General features: G+C 39.7%; 1 protein-coding gene across 1 annotated transcript; it reads right to left on the reverse strand.

Moving 5' to 3' along the window:
• Positions 1 to 1,621: 1,621 nt before the first annotated feature.
• Positions 1,622 to 21,440, reverse strand: LOC104609570 (sporulation-specific protein). Its single transcript, XM_010275918.2, has 3 exons — positions 21,193 to 21,440; positions 20,971 to 21,103; positions 1,622 to 1,855 (listed from the first exon to the last, which is right to left on the reverse strand). The coding sequence occupies exons 2-3, from the start codon at positions 21,097 to 21,099 to the stop codon at positions 1,754 to 1,756; spliced, it is 231 nt and encodes a 76-aa protein (XP_010274220.1). The 5' UTR covers positions 21,100 to 21,103; positions 21,193 to 21,440; the 3' UTR covers positions 1,622 to 1,753.
• Positions 21,441 to 22,414: the final 974 nt, after the last annotated feature.

The following is a 22,414-nucleotide window of genomic DNA, read 5'->3' on the forward strand; positions in this document are numbered from 1 at the left end:
CGCTCAAAGTACTTGCCAATGACCTAAATTGGCCGGGTGCCAGTCCAACCAGTTGGTCTCACCTAAATGCACCTAGCATGCCTAGACCTCAATAAGGAGAATTTGTGAGAAGCTCAGACCAGGCATGGCAACGATCTCCCAACAAGACTGGGTCCACTGGGACACGAGGAGCACAATACCACTTCTTTAAATAGGTGAGACACCCCCTAAGAAAATATGTGAACATCATAGCACTCTCTCAACTATCACCTTGTTCTTTACGTTCCTTCGCCAACCTAGCCTCCTTTGCTAGGTCGAACGACCCTTTTCTTACTTACTAGCTTAAGCATCAGAGAGCTTTTCCCTAGGGACACACCTTGGGATTCTCTTTCTTGTTGATGCCTTCAAGAGCAGCTTGGTTTGTACAACCTCCTTAGATTGTCCAATTCCCGAACTCCTCCCTCCCTTTTATTTGTTTCTCGGGTTTCAACCGCAATAGTGAGTTTGTATTTAAATTAGGAAATTAAAATAAAAGCGTTGATGCATACTGATAGTGACTCAGTTGGTAGGATCTCTGGCTAATTGTAGCCCACACCTAAGATTAAAATCCCATTGCCACCAGGGTTAGGGGGTTATGAGTTTGAGGGATGGGCTTAACCCCCTTTCTAAAGAAAGGTTGATAATCAGTAATATAGGCCCTACACCACTTGAAGTGAGTAATTATTTTTGAGCTTGGATCTTTGTCAACAAAAAGCAAGCACAACATCCAACGGCACATATGGAACATTGGGGGGTTATGAGTTTGAGGGATGGGCTTAACCCCCTTTCTAGAGAAAGGTTGATAATCAGTAATATAGGCCCTACACCACTTGAAGTGAGTAATTAATTTTGAGCTTGGATCTTTGTCAACAAAAAGCAAGCACAACATCCAACGGCACATATGGAACATCTTCTGTATGTGTGCAGCCTTTTGCTGGCAATCTGGCATCAAATCCCATCTCCTTATTTTTAGAATCTATGCAAAAATAGTGATAAAACTATTCACTTTAAGTGCAGAAACTTGATTCTAAATTCATTGACATATCTCAACTCTCAACCAAATACCTACCAAAAGGATGCATGATAACAGAATTGCTACATTTTTCAGATTTTTGATAATTATTTTTTGAAAGCCCAGATTTTTGATAATTGAAGGCTTTTTTAGATTGGTGCAGAAATTTATTAAAGATTGATGTGTATTCTTTTTTATTGAAGGCCAATTTACCATTTTTAAAGCCCCCTAAACTCCATAAAAAGGCAAAATTTGATCCCTGGTATCTAATACAACCAGCAAGGTTTTTTACCAGACAAAAATATCAGCACGTATATATCAGTTTTCAGGGTCGGTCGGCGATACATGAAATACTGCGAATTTGGGAGAGAATTAAGACTTTCAAAGAATCAAAGCTTGATCTTCATAAGCGAGAACAAAGCTCTCAAACCTATTTCTTTTCAGAGAGTATGGAAGGCACATTCTCTTTTATTCAAGGCCTTGTTATGAATCTGAGGAAATCTCCATTATTAACATTTTCTATGAAATTATTTTATGAAGTACATGTATTTCCAATGTTCATTTTCAAATGCAAGTTATGGCTAGACAATCTGCAGTTTAAGTGATTTATTTTTGAACTATAATCCAGAATGTATTTGGGACTGTCCTTAGATACAAAACAAGAAACACGGCCACTATTCAACTGCACGAATCACTTACACCGTAGAATCCCATATAAATCCACTAGCGTATATTGTTCTTGCGAGCCATCTCTCTAGCCATTTCCCTAAGTTCTTCTGGTGATGGTGGACGAGGACCTTCTGGGGGATATACCACATAAGAGCGCTGAGCACCAAAAGAAAAGAAGAAAATGTTTTAAAATAACAAACCAAGTTTCTCCAAATCTAAAGAAGAAAATGTGCTTCATGGTAAGACAGGTTACATGCCTTCTACAAAAAAAGGAAAAGAAAAGGTAAGATGGGTTGCATGAGGGTGGTAATTTCATTCAGCACCTGTGTAGGAAATATAACATTTTACTCAAGGATGACACAAGGCTTCTTTGATGGCTACTGAGGGTGGTAAATATAACATTTTACTCAAGGATGACACATACAAGAGCCTTGTGTCACAGACTACAAACCTAAGCAGCGCATTTTTAGAGGTTTAATACCCTTTCCTGTACATTGTTACACATGTATGTCCTAGAGCAATCTTTGTTGCTTTAGAGTATACAACAGTGTTGTAAGACAGCCCGGACTGGGCAGTCAGATTGTGAAAACCGGGAACCAGTGGCCTTTCCAGGTCCCAGTTAAATGATGGTTTTGATGGGTTTTTTACAAGCAGAACTGATTAACCAGTAAAACTGGGACCCTGGGTCATTCCAGTTTTTAGTATGGTCTGAGTCATACAACACTTCTGTATAAAATATCCTATCAAGTTTTTGAGAATCCAGCAAGATAAATATCTAGAACTTTTTACAATTCTCACAACCATTAGATTGTATCCTCTGGATGGATCATCATCATTCTCCTCCGAGCCTTATCCCAACCATATGGGGTCAGCTATATGGTTAAATTAATGCTGTATCCATTGTTAAATTATTGACCCTCAAATCATTTCTTACTAGCCCCTTGAAATTGTAATAAATCACTTCTGGGTTCAGTTGATGATCTTTTATGCCCATGACCAAACCATCTGAGTCTACTTTCTCTCATTTTATCACCTACTGGAACCACTTCTAACTCCTAAGTTCTTACAAATGACTTCAGTAAATGTAGATTCACATTGTAGACCACCCTTCTCCCACCCCCCGAAAAAACAAAATAAAATAATAATGCAATCTATCGATCAAGTTCCAATTGTCTCTGCTTTATGCAAAGTTCCTTTTCCAAGTCCCTTCTGCTCTTGTCCTCTCTTCCTATCATTTAGATTTCTTCAGGAATGTCTTTGAGGGTTTAAAGCTCACTTGAAGGGAAGATAGAATATCCAACAACTAGAACATAGGCGTAGTTGGGCTGTAAGGCTTGGCACTTGATGGAGCTGAAATAGGCTGATTAATTCTAAAGATCTAACCCTACAGAACAACTTGACTTCATAAAGGCATCAGATTCTTCGCCAGATACAGTGGATGGAGTGAACTTGATGCAGAGACATAAGCAAGAAAAGAATCTATGGAGAAACAAATCAGATTTTGAATTTTTTTTTTTAGATGGAAGGTAAAATTTTAATAAATCAGGAATAATGATTCAAGAGGGTCCCCCAAAAAACATCTTTTGGGCAGGGACCCCAGAGATCCATATCCATTACAAATTCCAGAAGTTCCTAGAGTACAGCCTAGCCCCAAGTTGAATGACCTGGTGCCCCTTTACAGCCGAGACCTGAGACAGAAGCTTTCCAAAAGTAAATGCAATTAGATCTTCTGTGTTGTTGGATTTGCTTTGGAAAAATCTTTTGTTTCCCTCAATATAGTACTGATTACAGCAGTCGGAATGGTCCCCCATATGTTTCTTGCAAGCTTTGACAGCCCCTGCAATTCCCAGCAACTCAGCAGATCCTTCACAGTGCTTGGCATAACCCAGCTAATACCCAGAGCTGAAAAGAAATGGTTCCAGATCATTGTCGAGACAGAACAATGGAGAAACAGATGACTACTGTCTTCCAACTTTTGCCCACATAGAACACATAACAAATCTTGAAGCTGCACTCCTCTTTTTGACAGGTGAGTCTAAGTTAAGCATCTGTCTAGGGATGCAGCCCAAACCAAAGCATAAACCTTTGAAGGGGCTATTGGATTCCATTTTTTTTTTTTTTTGATGAATAATAGTAAGATTTATTAGATCAAAAACTGATTTAGATTGTGAATTCATACAACATCCCAGGGAGAGGCACGAGGTGCAGCCCCTCTTTGAATCTTACAAGTAAAACTAGGAAAGAAAAACAGAAATCACAGCTGAGCCCAAAACAATTCTTCCCGATTTACCCCTTGCTTAGCTAAGACATCGGACAAAGTATTTGCTGATCTCCCCACCCACTGTAAAGAGACTATCATATTCCTTGTCAACCAACTGAATTTCTTCATTTCATTCTTGTAGCGCCATATAGCATCTTCAGGATTTTTCAACCAGCCCACCACCACTTTGGAATCTCCTTCAGTTACTAGATGTTGTACCCCCAGCTAGTTTGCAAGTTGCACCCCTTGTATAGCAGCTAATAGCACTGCCCGGATGGAATCCCCAACTCCTAGGGGACCCGAGTCTTCTGGCATGTGGTTAGACAGGTGGCTAACAAAAAATTTGACAGAAAACATGCCATCTGGACTCCAACTCCAAGCCCAGATATCCTCTACAAGCAGATTCAGGGTATGAATGGAAATCAGCTCCAGAAATTCGGAGTTGTCAATTTCCCAATCTTGAAAATTCCTTCTAAATGTAGGGCATCAGATTACAGAGCTACCATTTACCTCATAGCAATCTGAGAGGAATGCATCTCAGGACTCTGCAATCTGGTGATTTTGAATTTCTTTTCTAGTTATAGTTGTATTAGGAATAGGGTTCTGCTTCCTAAAAATTTTATTTCAAAATTACTATTTATGGTAACTTTCAGACTTACCATTTTTAGTAATTCTCATAGTTGCTATTTATAGTAAAATTGGATTTACTATTTTTAATAAGAGTAAATTACAAAGACCCTCTTGTACTATGGGGTCAGTGACAAACACAGCCCTGTACTTCCATTTGTGCCAAAGATACCCAAACTTTCACATTGCAACAAAGACCCCCTATGTTAGTGTTCTGTCAATTAACTTCAGAAAAGATTCTCATTTGTCTGTTCAAAGCTTTTTAAATCCCAAAACTGCCCTTTTGTTATTTGTTCGAATGATTTTACCATTTCATTTACACTTTGATGATAACCCAACAATTTTTGAAAATATCGGTTCTCATATGGTTAAAATAGTTGGCATGATTTTTTTGGTATCATTGAAGATTCTTCTGTATATGGTGACAATGTACCAGACAGCTCTTCGACAATAAGATAGTGGCAACAACTTCCAGCAAAGAGCGATGTAGAGTTCTTGTCAAATGGTTCGCCGATGGTATACTTGTATAGGTCAAGGTTTAGGAGAAAATTAGAAAATGGACGAGGAAAAGACAAATGGGGGAATGGCTTTGCCCATTTTCATCATTTTGAAAAGTTAATTTCACGTCCCTTGAATTGTGATGGCATTTTCATAATTTTGCACCTTCCATTAGCTGACTTAACAGTCAGGGGGTCTTTGTCACAAATTATAGGGAGGAATTTGTCACTGACCCCATAGTACAGGGGGGTCTTTGTAATTTAGTGTCTTTACATTAAGTTAGCTTTAATAGGATTAGCAAGTGTCATTATTGTTGTTAGGAGTTAAGAGTCCTTATTTCATTGTCCTTATAGCTTACCTACAGGCTACAGGTTTGTCTTAGTTCTAAAACAGTTTGTCATAAGTGAACTCTTCACCGCACCATCAAAAGCCATCTTTCGTGCCTGCAACATGCCATCCGAGTGTCTTTGGATGTGTCTTGGGTGGGGCAATGTATGTATTTTGTATGGGGGGAATGCCAATGGCATTATTGTAATTATCAATATGATTTTTCACCACTAAGTGATGTTTCCTTCTGTCACTCCCCCAAAAGCTTAACTTACTCTTTGAGGGGAGGTAGGTAGTTGAGTGGTGCCAATACTATGTAAAGGTTAAGCATGAGGTCCCCTCGATACAAACTTGTGTGCTTGTGCTTACCCTCTTTAATGCAATACAAAGAGCCATTTTACTAATCTGTGTGCCATTATTGTTGCCTTTGTTGCTTGTTGCTTTGTTTCATAGGCTTTCTCGACACATTCGAGTGCCACACGGGGCCTCAACAATCAGTCCCATAACAGTTGGTATCAGAGCAAGAGCTCACCTACACGCCGTGGACCAAGCATTCGACCCTTGACGGTAGCAACACTATGAAGAACACCTAGGACCTTGAGGAAGAGATACAGCAAGGACTCTCCCACACCCATGAGGCTAGTGATGCACTTGAAGACAACCCTGGCAAGAGACAAGGCCCCAAAGGGCCGAGCATCAAAATCCAGCAAGCGCGAGAAATCCACAAATAGGCTTGCTAACATCAACACCCGCATGCTACGTTGTGAAGTAACAATGGGTGAGACACGTGATCGAGTGGAGGAGATTCACCTCACCATGGAAGCAGTCGAGTCCGCGATGGTGGAGTTAGAGGGGCGCTTAAATGGTGCCCTGGATGAATGGAACCCGCAAGGAGGTCTTGAGCACCTTACATCAGCAATAAGCAAGCTCCTCTCAAACAAATATTCAAGACACGCATGACAAATTTCAAGCGCAGCTTGAGGAGATGAAAAATGAATGGGCAAGGTGGAAGAGAACCATGTCCACATCCTTAGCCATCCATGCCCAACTTGATGCAATGAAAGAAGAATGGGCAGCTGTGAAGTCAGCCATGTGCACCTCAGCCAGCATGCAAGCTCAACTAGATGAGATTAGGGAGGAGTATAACTTCTTAAAGAGAGCAATTGCCAATTCGACAATTTCCACAACGGCATTCACTCCTGCTCACATTAAGATTTGGGAGCCAACTACCTACTCAGGCACTCACGATGCACATCAGCTTGACAACTTCTTGTGGCATATGGAACAATACTTCTCAGCAACAAACCTTAATGAAGAAAGGACCAGAATTCACACTACAACTACATCTATGTATTTAGTTGATGTTGCTATGCTATGGTGGTGCAGGAATCTGAGCGTGACATGTGCACCATTAACATTTGGGCTGAATTCAAAAGAGAATTAAACAAACAATTCTACCCGGAGAACGTAGAATACCTGGCCCACAAAATCTGAAAAGACTTCGACACAAGAACTCATTCCATGAATGTGCTATGGAATTTTCAGCCCTCACACTCAAGATCACAGACATGTTAGATAAGGACTTGCTCTTCAATTTCATGGACGGTTTACAACCATGGGTGGAGATAGAACTTCAACAACGAAATGTTCAAGATCTTGCATCAGCCATGGCCATAGCCGAACAACTCACTGACATGAGACTATCAAATGATGAAAAGCCCCCAAGCCCGCATGCCTCGGACTTGAGTGGGGGAGACAAACAATCAAACCCCTCACGAGAGAAGCAGCCCCACTACAACAAGCCAGTCGAGAATTAGAAAGGGAAGAAGCCACAAGGAGACTACAACACTTACAAGTACAAGAGGCTGACTACCTCTTCACAACCATGCTTCATTTGCAATGGGATGCACTGGAAAAGAGACCACCCTACAAGGAAGAAGCTCAATGCCCTCATCGGCAAGCTCAGTGATGATGAACAAAGCAATGAGGACAGGCCTGATCCAGCACCAAGGGTTGGCGCCCTCCAACTACTTAATGCCATGGTAAAGAAAGAGGCCACACCTAATCAGCCTAACAAGGCCCACAAGGGGCTCAAATATGTTGATATTACCTTTAGCGGGAGGTCAACTCAAGCCTTGGTAGACACAAGTGCAACACATAATTTCATTTCACTTGCCAAGGCCAGGTGACTTAACTTGGCTACATCTAAACAGGAGGGTGAATCAAAGCAATCAACTTTGGCGCCAAGGCAGTAGAATGGCTCGTGGAGTAGAGCTCATTAGGGCTATGGAAGGGAAGCATCAACTTATCTGTGGTACCCTTGGATGGTTTCCAAGTTGTCCTCAGAATGGAGTTTCTAACACAGGCAGAAACAGCCCTTGTGCCACACATTGATAGCCTACTTATCCTGTACAAGTGCTCCCCTTGCATGATCCTTGTGACAACTGTAGTCAAGGTACACGGGAAGCAAGTTTCAGCCCTACAATTGTGCCAAGAAGAGGACACCCCCAATGCCAATGCCATGCTAGCAACCAAGAAGACCTACACTCTAGCATCTCACACCAACACAAGAACGGACCAAGAAGTCATCATCAAGAAGCAGTCTCTACCAAAGTCGTTCCGGCACTAGTGTCAGTGTAACAAATACCCAGCGATGAAGACATCAAGAAGACCTCAGGCCATCTACTACCAAGCCAACAAGGGAGAGTGCCAACCACCCAAAATAGGGACCACAACCAAGCAATGAAGACATCATGGGAACCAATGTCCCCTCAATCCAAAAACTCATTTTGACCTAAACCTAGCTCCAAAGTTTCCCTCAACCAAGCCAAAACACCCCATGTCTTACCTTGAAGTGGCCTGGAAAGGACTTAACCCCGAACATAGCCATATGATTTCCCAGCCAAAGGAGCAATCACCAGCCTACCATCCAAGCAAATGCTTGGGCCTTGGAAGAGACAATTTGCAGAGCAGTTGAAGAATCCTCCTTCATCAACAACAGATCCAAGTAGCTAGTAAAAGCCAGCCTTTGAAAACAAAGACTGAATTGAGTGGGGGATTCGAGTGTCTTTAGGTGTGTCTTGGGTGGGGCAATGTATGTATTTTGTATGGGGGGAATGCCAATGGCATTATTGTAATTATCAGTATGATTTTTCACCACCAGTGATATTTCCTTTTGTCACTCCCCCAAAAACTTAACTTACTCTTTGAGGGGAGGTAGGTAGTTGAGTGGTGCAGTGGTGTCAATACCATGTAAAGGTTATGCATGAGGTCCCCTTGACACAAACTTGTGTGCTTGTGCTTGCTATCGTTAATGCAATACAAAGAGCCTTTTTACTAATTTGTGTGCCATTATTGTTGCCTTGTTGCTTAGTTTCGCAGGCTTTCTCGACACATTTGAGCATTGCATGGGGCCTCGATGATCAGCCCTATGACAAGTTGGTACTAGTTTTGGGTCAGATTTTATGAGTCCAATTAGGAGTGTGAAAAGGGACATCCAAATTCTTATGTTGAGTCTCTTTACCCCCCCGCACACACACAAAAAAAAATCCATTGAGTCTATAAATGGTCACTATAATTGAAAAAGGGGGATTGCTTTGATGAAATAAAGATTGGTTTAGTAAATTCTGGTTGTTACTAGGATTTCTTCCCTTTTATTCCACTCTCACCTGTTTCTTCTTCCAAGTGATCAATCTAATTACTGTTTAATAGAAAGGGTTCTCTTTCTTTCTAATCTCTTGCTCATTCTTTGGTGGAAAGCAAATTGTCTACTTGTTTCTCCATCCTTAATTTTCATCACTGACCACCCAAAGCCGTTCCCTTACCCACAAACCCCACCACAAGATCTGAAATTTGTAGAGTCCTCTACCTGTACATCAAAATTGGATACCATTTCTGCTTTGAAATTTGTCTTGGAATATAAAGGTGGATAAACAAAAGCAAACCTTTTTCAGATTGCACTTCTGAAGAAAACATTGAATAACACTACAGTATTGAAAACAAAAAGTATAGAGGCTTAAAATGATGGTCTAAGCTTTTGCAGATAGGAATAAGAAGAAAAGACAGATGCCCTGAGTATATGTTCCAATTCATCCTTCTTTTTTAGCAATAATTAAAATTTTACTGATGTATAAATAAAATGTGTGCAGTGAAGTGTTGCGCACCCCTTATAGGAAGCTAGCCTCGGCTAGCCACTCATTCCATTTCAATTGCTTCCTTCTACAGATTTACAAATTTCCACCCATCCATACTAATCCTCGATATGTCTGGTTTCCATAGGGTTATTTTAGAAGCCCATCTGCTAAAGTATTAGCGGTTCTTGATATCCAATTGTATAATGCCCTTAATTACAACATTAACTCACTAATTTCTCTCATCAAAATTCTATATTCCAAGCGCCTGCATAGTTCCTTGTTATCCAATTACAAGTATTGTGGATCCCCCTTAACCAATATATCTCTGAGATTCAGAGATTTTGCCGACCTCAAACATTAGACTATAATATATGAGAAGCATCCCAAGGAGAGGAACAAGATGCAACCTCTGACAACTTTAAAACATTAGATTACAAAGCAAGCTACAACTGAGCCCAGTGATCCCTATTTGTCCCTTGCTTGTCTAGAGTATCCACCACCCCATTATCCGATTTCTAATCCATTGAACCCTTAAGGTCATGCTATTAGTTAGCAATTTAAACTTCTTTGTCTCACCCCTGTAATTCCAAATTGCAGAATCTGGCTTCTTTAACCATCCTACTACTAGTTTGGACCTTGGAGTCTCCTTCAATGACCAACTTTTCCAAATTCATTTATTTAGCTATCTGTACTCCTTGAATTACTGCAATAATTTCTGCCCTGAAAAATCTCCCATGCCCCCTTGACCTGAAAACACTGCAACAACAGTAGTACAGCCCATATTACAGCCCATGTTCCCTTGAATTTCTAAACTCTATCCCTACTTCCAATAAAAATGGATTTTTAGGCATCATCCATCGAAGTTCATCTAATTGTGTTTGGAGTTGGAGGACACCAAGCAATAAAATAAGTATGTGTTGTCATTTAGGAGGAAACCACGAGCTGCCAATTTCTCAAGATATCATCAGCTGTGAAAGGTGCAACTGCTTCCAATGTTTTGACCTGACATGTAACCTTGATAGGCCCCAACCAAAAATACCTCCTTTTAACCTGGAAAACACAAACTCCAACACCCACATAAAACAAACACCTAAACAAAACAACAAAGCTAAAATGAACCACCTCTGAACAAACAAAACCTCCACTCAATTCCTTCTGAACAAAGCTTCCACCCAACCAAGGTTCAAAGTATCTATAGGATATGCCCCGTATCAAGCGTATCGTATCGTATCTTTTGGGGTCCGAAACGCCTGCTTATAGGTATTTCAGGACCCCACTCCTTTTTAATAAAAATTATGTTAAAATATCTACCTAAAAACCAAATTTTGAAAAAAAAACATTTCCTCTTTTATCTAAGTACCGATATGCCTCTACCGATACACAGAGGCGTATCAATACTTTGAACCATGCACCCAACTTCATGAAAAAAGTGAACATTAAAACCTTTACACAATGTTTTCGAACCGCCGTTGACCCGGACAGACAGACCGTTCGGCCCGGGAACCGTCCAGGCAACCGGTTCCGTTTTACCCAAAACCCAGAATCTGGTCAAAAACCGTTGAAAAAGTCAACAAACAGTTGACCCGGGCGGTCGAGCCGTCGACCCGTTCAACGGTTTTTGACCGTTTTTTATTTTTTTAATTATTTTTTAATTACTTCTAATTTTGCTGTCAGAACCGGTCGTCCGTTCAAACCGGACGGTCGGACCGTTGACCCGGAAACTGGTGCCCAGAACGGTTCCGTTTCTAAGTCGTTTTTTAAAACGTTGCCTTTACACCTAAGCAATACTTAAAAAAAGTATTATTTCTCACACAAAAAAACCTTTGGTTGGAAGTTTTGTTCAAAAAGAGTTAAGTAGAGGTTCTGTCTGTTCAAGAGAGGGCTCATTTTAGTTTTGTTGCTTTATTTGGGTGTTTGTTTTATGTGGGTGTTGAGGTTCTTCTCTCGGGTGAATTTTCGTCACCTTCCTTGTACGCTTCTTTCTTTTAATAAATTGGTGCATCCTTTGTAAGGCTAATGGTGAGACCAACGTTTTAAAAAATGACCCGAAAACAGAACCTTTCTGGGCACCGGTTTCCGGGTCAACGGTCCGACCGTCCAGTTCAAACGAACAGCCCGTTCTGACAGCAAAATTAAAAATAATTAAAAAATAAAAAACGGTCAAAACCGTTGAACGGGTCAACGGTTTGACCACCCGAGTCAATGGTTTGTTGACTTTTTCAACGGTTTTTTACCAGACTCCGGGTTTTGGGTAAAACGGAACCGATTGCCTGGACGGTTCCCGGGCCGAACGGTCCGACCGTCCGGGTCAACGACGGTTCAAAAACGTTGGGTGAGACTAGATACCACTTATTAATTTCTTGCCCTTAGGCTAATGGTAGGACTAGCTACCACGTATTAATTTCCTGCCCTTCTACTCTTTCTATTTGAGAATGGTTTTTCTCTTTGTTTGGGTGCAGGTGGAACCCCCCGTCAAATGTTCAAGGCTTGTTTGTGTTTGTATTTGTCTGTATTCAGTTCTATAGAAGAAAAGAATAGAATAAAAGAGGTCTAGAAGAAATGGGTTGACACTCTATCTCCAACCCTCCAAGATAGCTTTTATACTAGGCAATAAAAAAGAGATACAATGACAAGTCTGCCCATGATTAGTAGGCAGTAAGAAAAACATAAAAAACAAAGTAGGCCCAGACCCATTTAGCCTAGGAAGAAAGTTACACAAGTAAATGTCATGACATAACATAAACAAGCCCATGCCCACAATAATGCCAGGCTACACAACACTCCCCCTCAAGTTGAGCATAGATATCTATCATGCCTAGCTTGCATAACAGCTCCATAAATCTGGATTTTAAGTCCTTTACTGAAAACATCAGTTAGCTGTTTTGTTGATGGCATGTAGGGAATACAAAGTTCTCCAGAGACAATCCTTTCACATACAAAATTCCTATCTATCTCAATATGCTTCGTTCTATCATGCTGGACTGAGTTATTTGCAATGTTAATTGCAGCTTAATTGTCACAATAGAGCTTGAGTGGTCCAGTTATATCTATCCCCAATTCCTTTAGGAGGATTCACAGCCAAAAAAGTTCAGCAACACCATGAGTCATGGCTCTATGTTCAGCTTCAGCACTTGATCTTGCCACAACAGCTTGTTTCTTGCTTCTCCACGTGACTAAATTTCCACCCACAAAGGTGCAATATCCTAATGTAGATGTCCTTTCTCCATGGGAACTAGCCCAATCAGCATCTGTGAATGCTTCAACTTCTATTCTGTCATGCTTCTTAAATAGTAACCCTTTCTCGGGACATGACTTGAGATATCTCAAGATTCTCTCTATTGCTTCCATATGTGAGATTTGTGGAGCATGCATGAATTGGCTTACTACATGGATTGAATATGCAATATCCGGCCTAGTGAGAGATAGATACAATAGTTTTCCAAGCAACCGTTGATATCTTTCTTTGTCAGGATAAGGTTCCCCATCACCTTCTTGCAATCCATGATTTTGCTCTATGGGAGTGTCGGTAGGTCTGATTCCTAATTTCCCAATCTCCTTCAGCAAGCCAAGAGCATACTTTCTCTGACAGATGTAAATCCCTTCCTTGGATCTAGCCACTTCTATTCCCAAGAAATATCTCAAGTGCCCTAGATCCTTGGTTTCAAATTCTGAGGCTAAGAAACCTTTTAATTCCATAATTTCCTTTGCACCATTTCCAGTAACCACAATATTATCAACATAGACAATTAGAGTTGTCAACTTTTCACCATCCCTCTTCTAAAACAATGTATGATCTGCACCACCTTGTTTGTACCCTATTTCCTTCATTGCTACACACAATCTCTCAAACCATGCTCTTGGGGATTGTTTGAGCCCATTCAAGGCCCTTTTTAGTTTACACACCTTTTCTCTCGTGTTGTATCCTAGAGGAGGGTCCATATACACTTCTTCCTGCAAGTCTCCATTTAGGAAGGCATTCTTAACATTCAATTGATGGAGTTCCCAGGAAAAGTTTGTTGCTAAAGAAAGTAACACTGATTGTATTTAATTTGGCAACTGGAGCATAAGTCTCCTTGTAATCAATACCTTCCCTTTTGGTGAACCCTTTTGCAACCAATCTAGCCTTATATCTTTCAATAGTGCCATCTGCTCTATGTTTAATTGTGTAAACCCACTTACACCCCCACAGTGTTCTTCCCATCTGGTAGATCCACTATCTCCCAAGTGCTTGCTTTCAATAATGCATTCATTTCTTTATCCATAGCTTCCTTCCATTTGGGGTCAACAACAGCCTCTGAGAATCTAGGAGTAGAAACAGAAGACAATGCACAAACAAAAGAGTGATAGGTAGGAGACAGATGAGAATACAAGACATCTATTTATAGGATGGAGAGTGCAGGATCGAACTAGTTTCCGCAAAGCAATGGGAAGACCAGGATCAAGACTAGTGGATGTAGTGGGAGGAACCATACCTTGATCGGCTCCAAGGGCATCCAATTGGTTGCAATTCTCTCTTTCTTCTCCTTCGGTAAACACTTACATCACAATGGTTAGGAGTAGTAGCTTCTTTGGCTTCTTCATCACAGTGGTTAGGAGCAGTGGCTTCTTCATCAACCGAACAAGTAGACTCAGTAGGTTCAGAAGAAACTAGATCAGAAAGAGAAATTAGAAGAGGAAGAGCAGGAACAAAAGGATTAACCCCCAAGGAAGTCTCTTCCACCCCATTAGTCTCCCCCTAAAGAGGATTCTAAGGGTCAAAAAAGGACTGAGGCTCATGAAAGGTGGCGTATTTTGTAATGAGCTTCCTCCCAGTAACTAGATCTAGACACTTGTATCCCTTCTGTGTAGGAGAATAGCCTAAAAACACCCCCCTGGATTGCCTTTGGATCCAGCTTTGTCCTTTTAGGATCCTTGATATGAATGAAACAAACACAACCAAAGACCTTTGGGGGTAAGGAAAAGGCAAGTTGATTTGGACACAAAAGAGAAAAAGGAGCCTTCATACCCAAAACTTTAGATGGCATCCTGTTTATGAGATAAGATGCAGTGAGAACAGCATGAGACCAGAATTTCTTTGGCACCTTATTTCGAAACAAGAGAGCACGAGAAGTTTCAAATAGATGTCTATTTTTCCTCTTTGCAACTCCATTATGTTGTGGAGTGAAGCTGCAAGAGGACTGATGCAATGTTCCCTCATCTTCAAAAAACACATTTAGAGAATTCTTGAACTATTCTCCTACATTATCAGAATGAAATTGTTTAATCTTTTTCCCAAACTGAGTCCCAATCATTTTATAGAAAACCATGGTGATTCTAGGTACTTCCTCTCTTCCTTTCATCAATTAAATCCAAGTACATTTTGTAAAGTGGTCAATAAAACTGATAAAGTAACGATAACCATCCAAAGAAGTAATGGGTGAAGGACCCCACACATCAGAATGAACCAAATTAAAAGGAGCATTAACTTCATTATTAGAGCTGGGATAACTTGTTCTACAATATTTAGACAACTAACACACTTCACAAAACAGACTCTCAATTGACACCTTTCAAAACAATTCTAGAAACAAGACTCTTAACAAGGTAAACGACAAATGACCCAATCTAGCATGCCAAAGATAGATGGTAGCACTAGACTCCTTGCATTCCCCAATGTGACTTGTTGAAGCTTGATGAGCTGAACTGATATCTTCATTGAGGTAGTAGAGACCACCAGCCTCATGACCACTCCCAATCGTTTGCCTTGTTATCCAATCCTAGAAATACAATGTGTAGGGAAAAAGGTCACAATACAATCCAAGGCTTTAGTGATTTTAGATATTGAAAGCAAATTTGCAGTAAAGTTTGGAACATGAAAATAGATTTAAGAGGAAGATTCTTTCCAAGTTGGATATCCCCTTTTTCATGAATAAGGAAAGGAGAACCATCATCAACTCTCACTTTATCTTGCCCAGAACCAAGATGATAAGATGAGAAATAAGAGGAATTGTTTGTCATATGTCCAGAGGCACCCGAGTCAATCACCCAAATTCGAATGAGGCTGAATAGCACTAAGGGCAGAAATCATACCTATCTTGGCAAAGGATGAGGAAGGAATAGTGGATTGTTTCAATCGAGCCATAGCCCGGTTTAGAATGTCTACCTCTTCTGCTGTAAATTCAAGGAAGCTACTTGGGGAAGTAGTGGTCTGTCCCACACACGAAGAAGCATTCAAGGTGATAGGCTTTTGCACTCCATCCACTAGATTTGAACTTGCCACATGTCCATAAGGTCCTGGACCTTTATTTAGCTTTTTCTTCCTTCCTAAGAGCTGCTGGTTTAAGGTGAGGATGCAAGATCCAACAGGTATCTTTGGTATGTCTCTCCCCCACAGTGAGAGCACTTCAGATTTCTTTTATCTCCCCCTTTCCCTCCTTTTTGTGTAGCTGAAACAAGGGCTGAATGTTCACCCACTGTGGAGGGGCTTCTACCTTCATTTATTTTCTCCGGATCTCCTCATTTCTAATTAAGTAGTAAACATGCTGCAATGAAGGAAGTTCATCTCTCCCCAAGATCTGAGAACTGATGCTCTCATAAGAAGAGTTAAGTCTAGCAAGAAATCTGAACACTCTCATTTCCTCAGTTTGCTTTTGGTGCATTTCTTGGTCCTCAGAATTCTTCCAATCAAGAACAAGATGATGATCAAGCTCTTCCCAAAGTCCCTCAAGAGTAGAAAAGTAGGTTGCAACTGATAAACTTCCTTGAGTCAAGGCTGCAATGTCTTGTATCAGTCTAAAATTCTTGCATTATTTTTCCTTTGTCCATATATGGTAGATACTTTCTCCCAAATCTTATGAGCTGTAGGGTAGTGTTGGACTGTCCTAGCAATCTTTGGTGTCATGGAAGATAACAGCCATGTCATAACAAGTGCTTTTTTTTCTGTCCAAGTTCCATATGTAGGTTCTTCCTTCTTAGGTTCTTTGACTTGTCCATTAATGTACCCTAGTAAACCACAGCTTGTGATGTGAAGTTTTGCAAAAATGAACCACTCCTTGAAGTTGTATTCATCTAGTTTCACATTAGTGATCTGAAGATTTGGGAAGTTAGTGTTCTCCATGTTGAATAAGCTTTCACTTGGATGACTTTCCTTGGAGGTTACCTCACTAGAGTTTGAGGACATAATGAACTGTTTCTGATGTGAAATTTCACCCAAAAAACAGCAGAGAACAACCAGTACTACCGGCCTGTAGATGAGAATACTCCAACACAAAACAGAAGGACAAAAATAGAGGAACTTGGGCTGCAACACAAGACAAACACCTGGTCTGCAACCAGACACTGCTCAGCTTCTAAAAACTTGAAGTAGAGGGCACCAACCTGTACTTCACTCCCAGTCTGATGGAAGCCTCTAACCGAACATAAAAAATCTTCCACAAAGATATCTGAAAGGACTGCACCTTCCAGCAGTTCAAAATCTTAACCTGCTTACTGCAAGTTAATCTAGTAATCCAGAGACTACTCACAGTTTGTCTTGCCCTATTGGAGCATTATCAAACCTCTTCTAGGTTCCCTTGGATCTTCTCCCAAGGGAAAACCCCCAAGAAAGCAACTAGGTTTAGAGCACCACAAGCAGAACTATGGTTTCTTTAACACCCTAAGTAAAGAAAACGAAAAATAATAGAAGAAGATAGAACAGTATATAAGATTTTGAACCAGTGAAGAAGTATCAATGCTCTGATACCATGTCTGTATTTGTCTGTATTCAGTTCTATAGAAGAAAGAAGAGAATAAAAGAAAAGAGGTTATGGGCGGCACTCTATCTCCAGCCCTCCAAGACAGCTTTTATACTAGGGCAATAAGAAAGAGATACAATGAAAAATCTGTCCCTGATTGGTAGGCAGTAAGAAAAACATAAAAAACAAAGTAGGCACAGGCCCATTTAGCCCAGGAAGGAAGTTACACAAGTAAATGTCATGACATAATATAAACAGGACCAAGCCCACAATGCTAGGCTACACAACAGTTTGATTCTTCCTTTGTTAACTGGAGAAAGAGAGGGGAAGAACCCTTTGGAGGTGTACAAGAGTGGCAATATGCTGGACAATTTGGGAAGAAAGGAATCAAAGAATTTTTTCAGACAAGGAAAGGAGCAGAGAAGAAACTTAGAAACCATTACTGTCAGAGTGATCCATTGGGTTAAATCCTTGAGAAGCTTCGATGACATTCCCACAAATGGCTTGCTTAGAAAGTGGAAGGAGGTGGCTGATTCTTCTCTCCCAAGAGCTGTTATAAGCCCTGCTTGGGTCCCACCTCCTAGTGGGTTTATTAAGATGAATTTCAATGGTACTAGTGAGGGGAATCCAGGCACTTCAGGTATTGGAGGTGTTTTTTCAAATAAGGAGGGAAGAGTTATTGCCCTTTACTTGGGGCCAATAGATGTGGGGGACTCCTTGAGGGCAGAAATCTAGGCAGTGATGGAAGGGATCCAAAAACCAAGGAGTTGAATATAAGAAGGTTGATCATAGAAGGGGATTCAAAGCTGGAAGTTTAAGTTTTTAACTCAAGATATTAGATCAAGTTGCTGTGGGTTAAAAGGAGTGCAAAATGCCTTTGTTGATGTTTTGGCAAAGCAAGGGGTGGAAAGGGATCAACTCTTTTGGGTTGTTCTGTAATTGCTGTACATTTTTGTCATTTTGAAGAGAGTTAAGAGAGTTTCTCTCTCTTTGGGATGATCACCTGTATCTTCTTCATTAATTAATGAAATTTTCCGGTTATTGATAAAAAATTATTTTATTACCTAAAATAATATATATATATATATGGATATTTATTGAATAAAATCAGGTCATATCCAAGTTCAAGTCAATTATGTTATGTTGTTATGTCAAATCTCAAATTCAAACTTGGATTTTCAGATACCATTTACACCCCAAGGTAATACAAAAGGGTCTTTAGTGTGAATATCTTTTGTATTTTCCATGGTATAATTGGAATCAGTTAAGACTTTGGTCTCAACTGAACAAGTTGAAGCCTTCTTAAAGGGCTATCTGGAAACAAACAAATGAATGATAATAGATGCAAAGGAGTACATGATCCATCATCAAGATAATCTAAAACCATTGACTAGAGAATGGAGCCTGACACACACCAGGGATACACATGATGAAACTTACCTTCTAATAGGAATGGTTGCACATAATAAATTTGGTGTCAAAGGGAGCATCCCTCAATTTTTACAATGGACTACCATCTTTGGTACAGTTAGCCAGTTATCAAAGATGGAAAAGATTTAAGTTATTTCCCCAAACAAGCAGTTTTGTCAACCAGACATGTCATACAAATAATAATAATATCGAGAAGAAAATAGTGCAGCATCAACTTACCAGTCAACAAGAATAAAGAAGTCAACTTTGTTGGACACCATTGAAACTCCAAAGGACACCCTACTTGTCAATATAATCAGTCCCAACATAATACCACTTTTTGCAAGAGAATTCCCTAGACAATAGTGAGTTTGTAGACTGAGGAATATACAATTGAAACTGCACAAGTACCAGTTGTTCAACTGGGTAACCAAAGCATGGAATTCTCACAAGAAGTGTGATGACAACTACAGACCTGGATTCCTAGAAGCATAGATATCCATCCAATGGAACTGGCAGTGATGGTTCAAGTATAGTCCCACTCAAACAAAAAATAAGTAAGATTTTTTTATAATTTAAAAATATACAAGATAGTGAGGTCAAAGGAGATAATTTCTACTTTAATTTACAACCAAGTAGCTTCACCCACTCATGCATATTACAGTTTAGCCCAAAACATTTATTCCCTCACAGCCATAGTCCTTGTCAGCCATTTAATCCTCTTAAATTCATTGCTATATGTCCAGAGAGCCTCTGCATGCTTCATCAGCCAACCTATTACCACTTTTGAGCCCCCTTGTACAATTAATTTCTGTGTGTTTAGTTCTCTTGCTCTATTAGAAGATTTTTTGACAAAAGAAATTATCAGAAGTTGGCATGTGGTGAATCAAGCACCTCTGGTTGGAAATAGAGTTCTTTGGGAGTGGTCACCACCAACACAAGGGAAGATTAAGATGAATTTTGATGGTTGCAGCCTAGGCAACAGAGGACAGTTTGGGGTAGGGTGCATTTTTAGGGACAGCCAAGGTCATTATTGTGCTTATACTTGGGGCCAATAGGGCATGGGGACTTCATGAGATTGGAGCTTCTACCAGTCCTTAAAGGGATCAAATTGGCTAAAAATCTAAGGTCCAACAACTTGGTCATAGAAGGCGATCCTATGGTGGTAATGGGGTGGCTGAATAAAAGCAAAGAAGGACCAGGGAAATACAGGAATACTTTGAGAGAGATTCAACACTTGATAAGAGATTTGATTGTGAGTTTCATCTGGGTTAAGAGATCCACCGACAGCCTAGCAGATACCCTTGCTAGACAAAGAGTACAAAGAAGCCACTTTTTATGGATCTATTTGTTTGGGAGAATGATTATATGTAAAAGGTATTGGCAGGGTGATTTGGGGTCTACTGTAAGGACTGGGGAGTGCTTTTATTCTTGTACATATTTTATGTATTGCTTGTACATGACTCTTGTAATTTTCTATTTTTAGGCAATAAAGTTTCTGTTACCAATCTGGGAGAAAAAAGATGAAGACAATAAGCCTCAGAAAACTACCAGAATTTTCCCATTCTAGTACCTGTCCTCAACCCTTATGTTGGAAGACTATAGCTACCTAAAGAGCAAATTTTCAACTCTCACTATGTCCATACCAAATATTTGTCCACAAAATATCCAATACAGGTACAATTTGAGGATTGCTAGGCGATATACTGTCCAGCTTGAGGATTGCTTGACTCTCTATTCACTTAGACAGCATTGCCTGTACCTTACCAGTCATCCTAATTTCATGTCAATTGGATTGTGCTTTTCACACATTGGTTTGGGCTTAAGGTAGAAAACATAAACCTGATCTGAACTGGATTAGGAAGGGGCTGATAGCATTTCATTTCATAGTTCAATGGCATCTACAGGAGGTTCCTTTGCTTGTATTGCAAGAATCGTCAAGGAACTGAGTAGCCTCAACGATATTTAGTATTTGAGGGCATTTAACCGCAACAGCAATCATACTTTCTTGAATGTGAGTGCAACTTAATTTGACAGAAAAATATGGCCCTCGACGGAGCACAATGGCTGGACAAAATTCAGTATCTGACCCCAAAGAGTTGGGAAAAGGTCTAAATCGTCTGAGTGTAAATAAAATTATTTGTAAAGAAACTGATGTACTAAAACTCCCTAATGGTCGCAAGTTCTGCAATCTGTGTCTGCACCTAAATCAAGATAATCAAAGCCCTAGATTGTAACGATTTCTAAATTGGATTATCAAGAAAAATAATAACAAACTGATAAGAGAGAAGAAAGAGGGCTTACATTCCCCATTACTTTCTTGAGATTGTCAGAGTTGTTGGCGAAAGTGTACATTAGAACAATAGGAACTGACACATATAGAGCAAATTTCGCAACCTCGAGGATTCCTTTCGAAGTTCCCAGGGAAGACATATTTCTGATAAATTACAACAAAAAGAGAATAAATCCATTACTGAGAGACATCATAATCGAGAGAGAGAGAGAAAGAGAGAGAGAGAGAGCAACCTATCACAGTATCACTAGCTTCGATTATGCTGCTTGTTGGTTTGTGGTTGAAGCTGTGGCACACAGCAGTAGGGAGTCGGTAGCAGGGCGTGGTTGAGCAGTTCTGTATCTTCTAATTATGAGAGGAGTGATCAAACCGTTCTCTTCACATAAACCAGAAGGTATCATCAACCGTTAAAAGATGAACGGTTTTAAGACGGTTTGCCTTTAAAATCGACTGTGATACAACATGATTCCAGAGAAACAAAACTTATAAGTTATAACAATATAATCAATCAACTGATATCATAATATCAAGCATTAAGACGAAATTTCTTAAAATATTTGTAAAATTCTTGAAATTACCTTAGCTAACAAACTCTACCAACCATTAAGATACTATTATAACATTTTAAAATCCAATTTTATCCTTTTATAACCGAAATTAACTTAAGGGAAATTGCTGATAAGTGACAATTTGGTCGCCGACCTTTAAAATGTGACAATCCAGTATCTAAACTTTTGAAACGTGACAATTTAGTATTTGTCATTAATCAATCATTAAGTAGTATATGAAAAAATACAAATGCCTTTCAAGTGTTATCTAATTTTTTTTTATCAATCATATGCTAAAATCAAAATCAATCATCAAAATTTTCATCCTTTTTAGGAGGTGTTTGGCAAATCTTTTTAAGAAGATCTTCCAAAAGCTCAAGACCTTAAAAGGTTGATAAACTTTCATGGGTAGATCTTCAAAGACCAAAGACCGTTTGGTTGCAATTTTTTTATAGATATTCTTAAAAGCGAAAAGACCCAAAGACCGTTTAGAAACACATATAACACAACAAATAAGTGTTAAAAGACCCAAAAACCATTTGGAAACACATATAACACAACAAACAAGTGTTGAGCATTTAAATGGAAATGCACCTAGGACATGTCATGTGTGGGACCCACTAATGCATTCAAATGTATATTTAGCACTTACGGCCCCACCTACACATTGGCTTATGCAAATAGCGTTCATGAACCCACTTACACATTCACCTATAAAAAATAATATTTGTGGCCCCACCCACACATAAACTTGTGCAAATGGCACTCATGTGCTTTTATTTTCACATTCACCTGTACACAATAGCATATTTGGGCCCAACCTACACATTCACCTGCAAATAACAAAAAAAAAAAATAAATTCTATAAAATTAAAATATAACATAAATTTTGGACAAATTAATAACC

This window comes from Nelumbo nucifera, chromosome 3 (genome assembly GCF_055504915.1).
Source record: "Nelumbo nucifera cultivar China Antique chromosome 3, China Antique-T2T, whole genome shotgun sequence".
Lineage (NCBI taxonomy): Eukaryota > Viridiplantae > Streptophyta > Magnoliopsida > Proteales > Nelumbonaceae > Nelumbo > Nelumbo nucifera.